This window comes from Guillardia theta, assembly GCF_000315625.1.
Source record: "Guillardia theta CCMP2712 unplaced genomic scaffold GUITHscaffold_13, whole genome shotgun sequence".
NCBI classification, from domain to species: domain Eukaryota; class Cryptophyceae; order Pyrenomonadales; family Geminigeraceae; genus Guillardia; species Guillardia theta.
In genome coordinates this window covers 939671-954319 of record NW_005434661.1, presented here as the reverse complement: position 1 = coordinate 954319, position 14649 = coordinate 939671, and the positions used below count along the sequence as shown (strand labels likewise).

The following is a 14649-nucleotide window of genomic DNA, read 5'->3' as shown; positions in this document are numbered from 1 at the left end:
TCGAAGTTGATCTAAATACAGCGGCTTCATTCAAAGATTGCAACGGGCATGCTGCATAAACATCCTGATTCATATTGGGCAATTTCGTGATCTCCTCTTGCTCACTGAGCGGGATTTCTGAGCACAGGATGCTAACAAAAGATGCATCAGAGTGTCCCATGATCTGACTAAAAGTCTCAAAGTGTTTCAAGTCCTGCTCTAAGCGTACGATGAAAAGAAACCTCCTGAAGTCAACTTCGCTCGACGCATGGAGCAGGTGACAACAGGAAGCGACGAGGACGAGGTTTCTGCAGAGATGGATTGTTGTTTTCATCTCTATCGGTCTCTTATCCCTCTACCTTCTGACTTCGAGGCTGTTGTCGTTGTCATGGTTGCTGCTGTTGGTATCCTCGTCGTCGTTTGTTGTTCACCTTCATTTCCTCGCCCTCCGGCATCGTTCAATGCCTCTATCTTCTCTATGCATCCTTATAGTCAATGAATGACTAACATCATATTTTGACTACAAGGCTTTTTAGAGTGATCCACTCAGAAACTTTTTGACTATGGATGTGTTGTATGTATTGACTATATCAGTGAAGCTGTGACAGACTTTGTCACCTTGGGGAAATGGCGGATTCCCGCCAAAACAGGACCATGGTAAGGGGGAGGATAAGGGAGGAGCAAGGAGAAGGAGGTGGGCGTGATGTCATGGATGGCAAGAGAAGAAGGGGAGGAGGAAGAGTGAAGAGGTCGGGGGAAGGTCTGTAGTCCAGGTCTGAGCATGGGGAAGAGGAATGTTTGGGGGAAGCGTTCGAGGTTGTTAACTGACCTGCTACTCTCGTGATGGAATGCCTTCAGGATCGAGAATCTTCTGAGCTGCAGCGATGGCAGAGATTGGCGGGGGCATGTTCGGTCATAGGTGACTAAGATGCCAAGATTCGTCTTTTGACATGTCTCAGCATTGCCGCGAGCTCACAGAGTCGGTGATGGTGGCAACTGCGTACGTGTACGCCTTGGGTCTGTTAAACGAGGTTCACCGTCTGCCCCTTGTCCTTCAAAGATTTACTGTCTCCGAACAGTCTCTAGCTTGTTGATCAAGCACGATGAAGTAATCAGGAGGTACGGATCAAAACAAACTTTTTGAGCTGCAATAATCTTTATCTCCGCAGAGCTGATAATGCATGGCTGTGTTTTCGATCAACTCTATGCATGCTGGAGAAGGAGGTGATGACAGTGAGGGTCTTTCCAGGCTGATATAGTGATAGATGCATGCAAACTTCGTTGGAAATACATGGACAAGTCCCAAAGTGAAGATCAAAGACTATAAGCCTCCTCCAGATCCTGTGACAGACTTTTGAATCGGGCGCATTTATTGACAAGATCCTGATAGGCTAAAGAATCGTTTCCTCTGGATTCGAATAGTTGTTTCGAGTTCTTCACATTACAGGATATATCAAAGGTCATTGTGGACAAGAACTTGGCCTTGCTTACGTTCCTGCAGTTGCGCGTGATTGTCGAATTTGTGTTGTCAACTTCGCAGAACAATCATTCTCATAACATCCAAGAATGCTCTCTGGGTTGGTGTATTGTTGAATTGGTATCAGATCCCAAGCAGGGTTTTACGGATGCTGTGTCTATCGCTCCTGTCCTGAAAGGGAGTCCAAGGTTCAAAATATGTCATTTTTCAAAATATCTGAAATTTATCATAAGGATGCTTTTATTCATCAAGAACGAAACTGATACCAACTTAAAACGAAAAATTGCTATGGACAATGTCTACCTAGAGAGCTTCATCCAGAATTCTTACCCCAGATTTCAGGTTCACTCTAATGTTTTGTTCTTTTGGCTGGTTGACATATTATGCATGAAGATACTATCGCTTCTCTTGAAAGAAAATGAGCTTTGCTCTTATTTCAATTCCAAGATAGACTTACCTGATGATATACGAGCAATGATTCCAGGCCTAGATGCTCACTGTCTCAATCAAAAACTTGAGCTCGTTAAGCTTTCAAAGATTTCTATTCGTCAAATATCTATCACGGTGGATGGTCCTCTTTCAAAGGTTTTGTATTTCAAGGAACCTAAAAATCAATACGAGGGAGAAGCGGAGCTGTATGCTCTGCTAAATGTGCATAATGGACACAAAATGTTGCCATTCAAAGCGGTAAGATTTTGGATGTGGAAACTAGAAATGATTTTTTCTTTAGGATAAAGAATTACGATTGACAGCTAAAGACAACATCTGGAGCTCCCAAGCTCAAGTAAACATCATGACGATTCCTGGCAGGTCAGTGAAGACAATCTAATCAATTCACTCTGACAACATCGGGTTTCCTAGCTTTTCCGCTTTGATTTTCCGAGTCAAAGCAGTCATCAAGACCACAAGTGAAAACAGAGAAGTTTGCCTTGGATGGTATCCCATTGTACCTTACCAAGATGACAAGTTCGTATCTCAAAAGTGATTTGTGTGTTGAGATACATTTGTATTCATGATAAATCCTTTCAGGTGGAGCTTTCAATTGAAACACGAAGGATTCGCTGATATTTGTCAAAATTCCAAATATTGTCATCATCAGAATTTGATTGTTTCTCTCAGTCTTCACTCAGATGAGAGAACGCAGTACGCCAGTTCACATCCGGAAAATGCAGAAAAACAATTGAGCGCGACGAATTCAGAAAAAAGGACGGAATCAGTCAGCAAAAATTTAGGAATGGAATCTAACGAGTTTAGACAAAACATTGAATCAATAGAACAAGAAAATGTAGAAAACAGTGAGATCTCATCACAAGAATCAAGTGAGGTGAAGCGTATCGAGGATGGAATAGAAGGCAGTGTCTCCACTCCAGACAACAAAACTGTACCAGGAACGGCAACAAGCAAAACGGAAATCGGAACAGAAATATTCCAACCATGTCCAGATCATGAGCTCAGTCACGACACTTTTGTGGAACAAAGTATATCTGATTTAACAGATCATGAGCCAGCAATGGTTGAAAATGACAACGTAGAGGCTTTCACGGTGCAAGGACACGAGGCTGGCACTACAGAGAAAAATGAGGTCGAATTTACAACAACACAGAAAATTGATGCAGTAGCAGGGAATCCTCTCAGAGAAGAATTGTCCGAAGCAGAATTGAAGGGAGGGGGAGTTGTTGAAATTCAGAAGGACACAGAGGCAGACGAGGCAACCCAGGTCGCAACTGCCACAATCATCCAAGGAGAAGATAGGATATCAGCTGCCGAACAGGCTCACAAGCTGAATTTGGTCGAAAATGCAGGTCAAGACCCGGAAGTCGAGATTACGAGAGTAGGAGTGCAGGTTGATGTCGCGGCAGCAGGGGCAGGAGAAGCTGGCGCGGAGCAGGATGGAGCAAGGGAAGGGGATGAGAGAGACCGGGAAGCAGGGGAGGAAGGGGGAGGGTCCTCGAATGAAGTCGCAGCAGGAGGGGCAGGAGAGGCAGGAGGAGCGGGAGGAGCGCAGGTTGATGTCGCGGCAGCAGGGGCAGGAGAAGCTGGCGCGGAGCAGGATGGAGCAAGGGAAGGGGATGAGAGAGACCGGGAAGCAGGGGAGGAAGGGGGAGGGTCCTCGAATGAAGTCGCAGCAGGAGGGGCAGGAGGGGCGGGAGGAGCGGGAGGAGCGCAGGTTGATGTCGCGGCAGCAGGGGCAGGAGAAGCTGGCGCGGAGCAGGATGGAGCAAGGGAAGGGGATGAGAGAGACCGGGAAGCAGGGGAGGAAGGGGGAGGGTCCTCGAATGAAGTCGCAGCAGGAGGGGCAGGAGGAGCGCAGGTTGATGTCGCGGCAGCAAGTGCATGTAACGAAGACAATGATCCGTCTGCAATTGCAGAGGTAGAACAAAATCAGAAAGCGGCAGCGACAGCGGACGAATTGGCAAAGGGCTCACCAACAGGAGCAAGCGGAGGTGTCAGAAAATTAGCAGTGACAGCCAGCGGGATAGATCGAGACACATCAGGTGCAGACTTTGGGGAAATAGCTGTAAAAGGGGACGGACAACAACAGGCAGCAGGTTCAGGGCAAGTCAACTTAGCGGTGAGTACAGATCACGGAGGATGTATGGGTTTGAAAAAAGAGGAGACTGTGAAATCGTTGATTGCCGAGGATAAAGTTGCCCTTGGGCCAAGGAATATAGAAGTAGACAAGTCATTAATTCAGAAGCAACCTGATGAATCGCGGGAAATTCAATCCTTTTGTAGTGCTGAAGGAAACACGCAAGTCACAAGCAGAAAGCTAGATTTCGAAGCTTCTGAAAATTCTGCAAATTTGGAAGCTGTAAACCTTGCCAGCAAGGAGGAAACCCCTGCCCAAAGGTCCGAAAATATGGATCTTTTAATCGCAACTGGTTGCAGGGCTGCAGAGATTGAAGGCAACAAGAGTTGTGTGCAAACTAAAATATCGGATATGAAGCCGCCATCCTCTGACTCGGAGAAGGCTACATACGTTGAAAATGAATTCAAGTCATTGCCGATAGAGGTAATAGAAAAAGATTCAGGAGCAGAGAGAGAGAGGTCGAATTCGGACGAAGGTGAAAGTGCAACTGCAATGAAGGATCAAGGCGAACAGTTGCTTGTTGAAAACCAGAAGACACTGGAAGATGCATCAAATTCTAATCACGGAAAAGAGAGACTAACTGGCGGCTCACGATCAAGACGATCGAGACACTCGACACGCGCGATACCCTCGGAAGAGAAGGAAAAAGATGAGGCTGGGAAGGAAGGAAGTTACAACGCTCTCAAGGATGTTGTAGGTGACGCGACAGAAAATTCGCAAGCAGAGGTGACCAGTAGCAGAAGAAGGTCAGCTTTGCGAAAACTTGGGCTTCAAAACAAGTCAAACAGGTCTGCTGAAATAGTTGAGGTAAATAAGTCTCTATCGAATGTTCCAAATAGCGATGAAAATCTGGCATTGAAACTCGAAAAAGAACGAAGTATGGACAAGACAAATGAAAAATCAAGAGTATACACGACTGATGGACCCATGCCAGGATCAATTACAAATATTGCGCATTCCAATGGACATGTAATTACCACAGCCATTCAACAGAAAGCCAGTCAATCACCTCAAGTTTGGAGTGAAAATTTTACAAAAGGTTTACTGAATCTTTTCGATGACTTTTTGCCAAAATCAATATCTTCACTATCAAGTCGCAGTCCTGCAACTGTCCAGAAACACACAAAAACCTTGAACTCCCAGGGGGAAATTTTGATTTTGCAATTTGTCGCTGTCAGTGTTCCTTGTGAAATTTCACGGATATACTGCACGATTGAATTCTACAATTTCAGTGAATGTGCAACAGAGAATTTCCAACTCTACGCTTCTGAAATGGTCCCAAATAACTTCCGTTCTTTCTTTACTAAATCTATTGCAAATCTGGAAATTCCTAAGCTTACCTTACAATTCATCACCGGAAATCAATTTGATACAGATAACGATTCGAACTTGTTTCAAAAGGACTTTTTGAGGTACATGGAAAAGGGCAGGTTGAGGATTCATATTTTTGATGCGGAATCCAATCTTCAGATTGGCACAGCAACTGCACCTTTGAACAAATTGATACGACATGATAGACAAATGGTTCAGGTGGTTGAGAATTGTGATATATTCAATTCGACATATATCTCATCAGTTGACAAGCACACGCAGTATGATGTCGAATCGGACCACAACAAGGCTCAATGTCGTTTAGACATTGACGAATTTGTCGATGATGTATTGACATGGGATTATGGGGAAGAAGATAAGAAAGGACAATTGTGCATACGTTTGATCCATGCTGTATGCACGGCAGATGAAAATGAAATCGTATCCAAACAAGACAGTCCTCCGAAACGAACTATCTTTGAAATTGAAGATAGCATCGGTTTTCAGAGAAGGACTTCAGATCACGAACATGACTGGAAGTGTCTTGCATTGATACACGGCAAGATTCAAGAGATTCAAGAGCTTGTTCGCCGGTCAAAGACACAGAATGGAGATCAAAACTTGATTTTTGAGACCCGTAGCACCAAAATGTCCAAAGATGAATTGATAAAGGCTGTGTTTGATGTAGGTATACAATTCACGCAGCGTCAGGCTAACGAAATATGCAATGCTCTTCATCAGACATTTCTGCAAGAGCACATGCAAACCGCCAATTCGATTGGAATTTCTGAGGATTTAATAGATATTTCTTGCATACAAGCAGGTTTTGATTCTTTAATTCTCAATTCTGGATGTTCACAACACGAACAGAGATTACTTTTGGACTTGAACTCCAAGTTGTTGACATTCTTTGCGTCTGCCTACGGGAACTTGGATCGAGCATGGGAAATTCTTTCACAGAACGAGGAATATCGTCAAGATGACCTTTTGGAAACAATGAAAGAGGCCAACATACACTTCGATGGACCACATTACCTCCTAAGTGAGAACTTGACTTTGATGGGCAAGAACAGCAACGAAGGTGTTCCAAAGTCTCGATTTTTTGGATGGTTTGGTGTGGCTGTTTACCTAGAGAATGAGAGGAGAAACGATGTTGCAGACCCTGAAACAACTAGTCATAGGAAAAAACTCCTGAGATGGAAGCGAACTCAAATGATACGAAGGAGATTGGAAGCGGAAGGTGCAGGATCATTGCCTCTTCCACAGGCTGATGCAGTTATCGAAAATGCCCAGTATCATCATGACAAGTATCGAGAGCAAAAAGTTTCATCTTATTTGCAAACATCATTGATTTCGAAACTGACTCTGAATTGCCACTCTGGGCCATCGAAATATTTTCTTCACTCCTTTCAAAATCCATACGACAATCACAGAATTTTCAGAGTGGTCATCCAAGATACTGACTTGGACCTTGTAACAGATAAAGAAGAGTTGGAATTTCTTGCTCATTCAAATTTGATTGACTTGAATCAAAATCTTGATGGATACCTGGCTGAAAAAGTATCCATCGTAAACGGACAAGAATCACCAGTAAATGTTCATACTTATGATGTCTGGATGACATCGAAGGAAGAAATCAGCTTTGTCTTCAAATTTCGAACCCTCAATTTCTCAGTCTCAAGTATGGGTAATGAGTGCACCAGCAATGCAACAAAAGTAGAGGCTTCGTTTTGTAAATCGAAAGATGTTCTGGTTACATTTCAAGTGAAGAGTAGTGTTGGTGATCATTTTGAAGATGTTTCGGGCTTGCAACTGCGTGTCAATACAACTCATCCTGTGATCGATCGAACATTTTCATTTTATCAAGGCTATAATGAAATTTTCAGCAAAAATGTGTTGATCGATCAGAATTCTCCTTGGCGAGGAACCTTTCATGATTCAAACTTGCACGCTATGTCTGAAAATGAGAAAATCAATATCATCGCAACGACACGGGGAACCAAATTCCCAAATTTGCATGTGAGCGATCGTTCTGATTTTAAACAAGGACATACCACCCACTCATTCAATGTACAGGAAATCAGGCTAAAGGCGCGATTGAACTCACAATTTCAAATGCATTCTTTTCACCTTTTTGTTTATGGTGACAGATACCTTGGTAATCGGCATGGAGAATCACTTTCCCATTGTGACAAATTTTTGTTCTGATAGCCAATCTATTATGCATCTTCAAATTTAGAGTGCAAATTGTGCCCAGATATGCTATCAAAGGTCGGCTCGGCCAGGTTTGATCTATAACCAATTACGATGCTGATGAGAAAAATGCTTACTCTTGAACAGGTTGAACAAGAGCCAAAGATCCTTCCTTTGTCTACCTTCCCTTCTGGATTTTACAGGTACAATCAGCTATAATCCTTTCAATGTGACTAACTACTCGATTTAGTGTCGACGACATGAAGTTCTTCTCCTCTAAGCCCGATACGCTTCGGGGAGCCATTGTTACAAGCAAAGAAGAACATATCAGTCAACAGGGGAATGCACAGTCGAACAGATGGAAACTTTGTATAGAGTTCAAGCCCAACAAAGTGGGATTCTGTTTTTTGTTCTTAATATCGTGATGAAGCAATAGGAAGGGCCGTGTCAAGCGATATTCAAGGTGGTATGTGCACAAGCCAATGAAAGACCAAAGGCAAGTTCTTTGATTTTGATCTGCGCTTTGAGCCTGATCATTTCTCCTGTGTAGGGATTGTACACGTGCATCTTGACCGCAGTAGCCTGCAAACCACACATCTCCCAGCGGTATGCCAGAACAACTTGAATTCCTTGCAGAAGGGTGACGGGTTGGCATCTACAGGTACAAGATCACACTGGTTGCGGGGAAGGTTTGTCGATGCTTGAGAAACATCGTGGGAAACTTATTCATTAGCAGATCTCGAACAAGAAGATTTCATACTCCAATCCCTACGATCATGAGAGGCGATTCAGAATGAGTAACTTCCTACCAACGTCTCGTTGCTTCAAAAAGTGAATCTCTGTAACGCAGGAGGCAACTTCCCAGACATTCTCAAGTTTCATGGAAAGCAATTTTCTGAGGTTTAACCTGCCACATGTTAGGTTTTCAACTCACTTCGTTTGTTTCAGGTCCGGATTCCTCCAAAGTCAAAGCGATATTTCTCATTCCAAATCGATCTGTCGACACAGGTAATGGGAATAGAATCTTCCATTTATCTCTGAATCGCGTCCTGCGAAGGTTCAAGATACTGTTCGTGAAGTCTTACTGTTTGTTACATCTCTGGATGAGCATGCCAGGTCGCGGCGTTGCTTGGGTGTGTGAATATGTTTCTGACTCCGACGATCATCGGAACTCAGGCTTGAGATGAACGAAGAATGTCTTTGTGTCGAACTTCGATGTTTGCCACCACCGCATGCCCACTCTCAATAAAATATTACGTAACGAAAGCCGAGAAGACCATTGTACCACTGAGGTGGGGCTTCAAGGCCAAGTGATCCAGCCTGGGAAAGTCCAACTCACAAATCGGATCCATGGCCGGGCAGCAAGTAGTTCAGTGTCGCCATGATGATGGCACACTGGCAGTCTCTTGCCGGGCCGACGGGGCTTCCGCTGCTGCCCAGGTCACCCGGGTGAAATAAGTTTTCAAGGTATCAGTTAAGTTTGAGCAGGAGGCGGAGAGCGACGCTGGACTCCTAAGCGAGGCCATACGCGGCCAAACAACATCAAAGCTTCCTAAAACTTTAAATCAGCGTTTATGGTTTAGGGTTTATGGTTTAGGGTTTATGGGTCACCATGGCTACGCGCCAGGTGTAGTGTTCGATCTTGATCGTCTTCTTCTTCTGCAATGTCACTAACATGCTGGATTCAACAAGGATATTAGCAATGTATGCCTCAAACACGGCATGCATCAACCTCATTGAATCATCATCTAGTTTTTTCTTTGGTGCGTATTGCAACACGATCTCATTGATGCATCCTACAACAATTTCACACGGGGTCTTGGGTTCAAATGCATCCAATATCTCTTTTGCTGTCTTGTTGTTGTGGTATTCTGTTATGTAGTTGAAGGCCATTGCTACAGCAAGGTTGGTCCTGTGCAAAGATTCTAGGCAATCCTTCAATGTGATGCTGTTCTTTCTAATGTCCAGCACAGCACGCATCACCCTATCCATATATGACTTAAGCTGACCTGTGATGCTAGCATATGCCTCCTTTGACACCTTGGTGTTATGATTGAGATATCTCTGGAGCATTACCTCATACATGGCCTTTGTAGTGCCCTGTGCGGATTTATTGGCGTATGCCTTGGATTTGATCTTGAAGTCCTTTGGCTTTCCTAGGACATCCTCAAAGAATGCGACTCTGAGTGATTCATCCCTCATGATAGTCTCCTTAACATTGGAGCGAGTGATGGGTTTTTGGTTCTCCTTCAATTGGCTGAATATCTCTTCCAAGATGTAGGATTTGCACACATCCAGCGCAACATACAGGTCAATGGATGTCGTAGCGATCTAGAGTTTCTATAATATCGTTCAAGAGTTTGATGCATTTCTTGATCACAATGATGCTATCGTCATCTATCTTGCGCTCTCAATTACCGAGATTCTATTTCATTTCATTTCTGCCAAGTCCTATCCATTTAGTCCCGCATTTTCACCTTTTTGTACATTTTCAACTCGCTATTGAGTTTAATACCACGTGTTTGAGTTGGCTTGTATTGCACTCATTATATTCCATTGCGACAATCAACCTTTTCTTCCCTTCTCGACGTGTTACGCTCGTGCGTCCTATGCTGTCGTTCTCTTGACCTCGCAGCATGCATATCGCCACGTCAAACGCTTTCCGTGCTATCTATGTGTCACACATCGTTAGTATCTTGCCAGTTGAATGTTTCCAGAGTTACGAAGCGTAGTGTTGAGCCAGAGATCGGACAGTGACAGGAGAATCAGGGTGAAGAAAGAGAGATGACTAGAATGTGTATTTGCAATAAAAGTCATACTAATTCTAGGTTCAAACATGTTTACTGAAGTATGATTGCTTCAACAGATTCAATTCCAGGTACTCAGCACCACTGAAATATTGAAATGATGGGAGTGTCCAATTAGATAAGCTCAACACCCGGACCGCGGGATCGCCGGGGCGTGCGCGCAGGGCGGGGGGCTGAGGGGCACGGTGGGGCCTGCCAGCCAGCCGACCCCCGGACTCGGCCGCTTTGTAAGAATGATGCCGGATGCGATGCACAGAGTGGCACAGGTATCATTTGAATCAAGTACATGTTTAGGATATTGTGTAGCTTATTGATGATAATCATCTTTGCGACCGTTTGATCTGAAATAAAGTCTATTCACGGTCACTGTGGCGGCCTTGGCGTACGGTACCGTAGCGGCTCAACGGTTCCGGCGCCAGGTCCGATTCCGGCGCCGGAACGGGAGACAGCGTGCGGTCAGTGCCGAGCGCCAGTCGCACAGTCACCGGTTGCCATCGTGTCGGAACATAGGCTGCGAGCACGCTGGCAACTTTGCGGCGAGCGGCTGAGATTAGTGAACCGTCAGAAAGTTCTCAAACGAGGAAGCGCCCACGGCTGTGCAAGAATCGCAGACAGCATCCGAAGTTGTTGCTCTTTAGTGGATGCAATCAGGCTTCTGGAACTTCGGAACCGAGATGCAGCATGGTGTCGGCCCTGGGGTAGCCGCTGGAAGGGCTTTGGCTGACTCATCGTTTTAGCTAGTTTCCAATCACGGTTTCAGACTCTGTGACGAGTCAATCATGCGTTGTTCCGAGGCATGGAGGGATAGGTCACGATTCTTGCAGACCTCAGGATGAAGCAGCCTACTAGGAGGGTGATGAAGGGAGAGAAAGTTTTGAGATCTCCCGGCAGCGACATCACGTCCAAGCATCGACTTTGCTCAATCTTCAGCCAAAGGCGGATTACTTCGTTTGGCATGCGAGCAAGCACAGAGGAGGAGACGAGTGCTGGACTAATAGACAAACGACACGAGGTACAAGTGAACCTGCTTACTGTGTCATCAACTTGCTCCATTCAAGTGGCCGTGGACTCGTCAGTGGGATGCAGGTTCAGAGATCACAAGTATCGTTTGCACATCTTTTTATGGAGCCATACTAAGTCTGTGCTACATCTGGTGTGGAGTGAAGCACTAGTATAGAAAAGCAAAAGCAAAAGAAGCATCTGCATATTCATGGAGTTCCTTGCAGTTAAAAGGCAACCGTTGCATTGCACCGTGATTGCAAGTTTAGCCCTTCTTGTTGCCGACGTCCACATACTTCTTCAGGTACAAACCGCCATGACGTATTTGCCGCCCTTCCCTTTCTTGAACTCGAACGGGCGGAGGATCGTGAAGTCCACAGTGCCCCTGTATTCTTTTCGAAGCCACGTCTCAAACACCTCGTTGTCTGCATAGATGTTCAAGTGTTGAGGATGCATGGCTTCACAAACCTTCGGAAAAACCAACCGGCGTTGGGGTGGTCGTGGCAAGAGTGTCGTCGACCTTGAGCGGCGATATTGCCCGAGGCTGCTCAATCACAACAGCTGGCTGAAGTTCTTGTCTTGCATCATAATTCTGCATATCATTGGGAGAATCAGATTCTTCAGGAGACATGCTGTTCATCACAAGGCTGTCCGTGCAGCCTACACAGGAGACATGGCCTAGTAGATTCATCATCCTCGTTTTATGGCTCATTGGTGTCCTCGGTAGATTCCTCTAAATTTTGCTCTCCCGCACTAGTCTACCCTCCTGCTGAAAAGCCGTGCAAGCTCTCCGAAAAATCTCTTCTCCTCTTCAGCTGCAGCTGATTCATGTCACTCATGGAGATCCGCCCTCGCTTAATCAGGTTCGAGTCCCTCTGCACCAACTCTGCTACCGCGGATTCGACCGCCTTATCCTTGCCGACGGATGCAACATCCAATACCTTCATAGACAGCCTCTCAACCAGATACGGTGGCGGACAGTTGGCGCTTGTAGTAATTGGAAAGATCCCTTTTATCCCGTTCCAACTGCTGCAGCTGCAGCTGCTTTCATGCTCCATGAGTCCTTTCGCAGAAGGTTCTAGAATCTGGGGAGTTACTGGAGCATGCATATCGCCACGTCAAACGCTTTCCGACTCTCCGAGGTTCCTCCCCCAGCACCTGGCATGCCTCCTCCAAATATGCGGAAGCGCGATCAGGAGAAGCACCTGTGGCCAAGATTCGTACTCGCGCACGGGCAGCTGAGCAGCTTGCAAGTACTCTGCTTTGGAACCTAGGATCCAAACCCATCCTCATAGACCAGCTGGCCTCGGAAGCTGAGTTCACGTCGATGACGGGACCCAGATATGACAGGACCCAGGCATCACAAGGGGCAAAGAGACTTGCAGACGAAGAAAGGGCCAGGCCTAGAATGAAACATCTTGTACGATTCATCTCAACGGTCTCTCAAATCGCAATGGCGATCTGTCCGCGACAAACTGTTTCGAGGATGAATATCTCAAGAATGAAAATCTGTACATTGCAAAACAAACATTTTATATTCAGAGATACATACAAATTGTCATTCTCTATACTTGTTCGCTTTGTACACGTCTTAACTTTTGACATTTTGTCCTTTCTATCTCTTCTTCCGTAGACCTACAACCAGACACAGTTCGTTGTCCCTGAAATCTAGGCATTTGTCCTGTGAATCCTCCTCGTGTATCCAAAGATTGAGATGTATAAGTTTACGAGATCTAGGTTGGGACCTGCACTCATTCTCTTTGTCCCGTGTTCCTTCTTCTGCGTTGAAAAGCTTCTTCTCCCCGCGTTGTTTCCAAGAATGATTCGCTTTTTTGGTGGTCATACACAAAATGCAGATTGTAATCGAATTTTTTTGAGAGCTCAGTGCATGCTTTGTTGAATATCCTCAAGAAATCTTTCTTGTTCAAATGACATATCAAAGGCCAGAGGTTTTCAACGCTGTCTGTGCACAGCGTCCGTGCATTGAAGTCATACTCCTGTTCACCCAACACACCTGATGACAACCCCCTCATGTGCTTCTTGCCCACACTCATCCAATCCACATCTCTTAGAAGCCAGGTTCGAGCCCTAAGAATGAGATTTCTTCTTTCAGACTTGGTGAGGATGTGAAGGCCGTTCATTGCTTCTGCCATTCTTGCTGTTCCAATGTGTCCCTCTGCATTCAGAAGCGATATGGCCTTGCTGCTGAACATTTTTGACATGATATCCATTGATTGAGGGTCCGTGCACCCATCGACTTCCAGCTGCGTTAGCCATGACGAATTCTTCTTGGAAATATCAGTGTACGCAGCATGCCCTTGTTTAGCCTCTTGCTGTGCAGTCGGGTGTCTCCCCGAGCCAACCGTGTGCCTGACATTCTTCAGTAAATGATTGATACATGGCGCAAAGAAAAGTAGCTTCTTTGTTGTTGGAGAGATAACTGAGGGTTTGACAAGTACTCGTTGAATTGAAACCTACTCTTGTTTGGATCAAATTCTCCCAATCCATCTGTAATCAATCGTTCTGTTCTGGTCTTGGCTAATATGTTCAGGCCTTACATACCTGCATGGTGGCATGTCAGTACTCTGGTGCATTCCAGCTCGCTGGTTACCTTAAGTGATAATCGTGTATTTGCTCTTGTAGCTCACCAACAGTGTCATAGTGCGAGGTGGCCCAATGTCTGATTTTCTTACAAAATGAGTTGTGCTTTTGCCGATGATTCTTTGCTTGACTTCGAAGCTTTTGCGCGTCTATGTGCAGCTGGAATTTATCATGATGCATTTTAGCATCTGCTCCATGTCGAAACGAGGTGAAGTAATGATGGAAACAATTTTTGAAGCCCTCTGCATTCTGTCCAAAGAGGTCACCTAGAAGCGTAAACTTTGCTCGTATATGAGAAGTATTGATGGTATGCTGGCTCAGCTTGAGATAACTAGCCGCTACTTGTAGCAAGCTATCATCGGTGTCGCTTATCTTCAACGTTTCGTGCCCGATGTTTTGCAGAAAATGTAACGATTTCAGCACCATTGCGTCAGTGAACACTGCATAATTCTGTACAGTTTTCAAGTCGATGTCTTTGAAAGCCCGTCGACAATATGAACAGGCTTTGATGCAGTGTCGAATGCTTTCCAGAATTACGAAGATATGTTTCCAGAGTTACGAAGCGTAGTGTTGAGCCAGAGATCGGACAGTGACAGGAGAATCAGGGTGAAGAAAGAGAGATGACTAGAATGTGTATTTGCAATAAAAGTCATACTAATTCTAGGTTCAAACATGTTTACTGAAGTATGATT

At 45.1% G+C, this 14649-nt stretch overlaps 3 protein-coding genes across 3 annotated transcripts; 1 reads left to right on the top strand and 2 right to left on the bottom strand.

Moving 5' to 3' along the window:
• Positions 1 to 929: 929 nt before the first annotated feature.
• On the top strand, positions 930 to 8691 carry GUITHDRAFT_103576 (hypothetical protein; the record flags this gene model as incomplete). The annotated part of the gene is made up of 17 exons (XM_005837912.1): positions 930 to 996; positions 1059 to 1098; positions 1149 to 1203; positions 1245 to 1322; positions 1370 to 1576; positions 2057 to 2143; positions 2187 to 2266; positions 2318 to 2392; positions 2576 to 7073; positions 7698 to 7753; positions 7801 to 7942; positions 8101 to 8156; positions 8212 to 8239; positions 8287 to 8347; positions 8401 to 8450; positions 8499 to 8558; positions 8608 to 8691. The coding sequence occupies 17 exons, from the start codon at positions 930 to 932 to the stop codon at positions 8689 to 8691; spliced, it is 5724 nt and encodes a 1907-aa protein (XP_005837969.1).
• A 452-nt stretch (positions 8692 to 9143) lies between these two features.
• Positions 9144 to 10188, bottom strand: GUITHDRAFT_103575 (hypothetical protein; the record flags this gene model as incomplete). Its single annotated transcript, XM_005837911.1, has 2 exons — positions 9144 to 9881; positions 10147 to 10188. 2 exons carry the CDS (start codon positions 10186 to 10188, stop codon positions 9144 to 9146), a joined length of 780 nt encoding a protein of 259 aa, XP_005837968.1.
• A 1468-nt stretch (positions 10189 to 11656) lies between these two features.
• GUITHDRAFT_103574 (hypothetical protein) lies at positions 11657 to 11954 on the bottom strand (the record flags this gene model as incomplete). Its single annotated transcript, XM_005837910.1, has 2 exons — positions 11657 to 11781; positions 11825 to 11954. 2 exons carry the CDS (start codon positions 11952 to 11954, stop codon positions 11657 to 11659), a joined length of 255 nt encoding a protein of 84 aa, XP_005837967.1.
• Positions 11955 to 14649: the final 2695 nt, after the last annotated feature.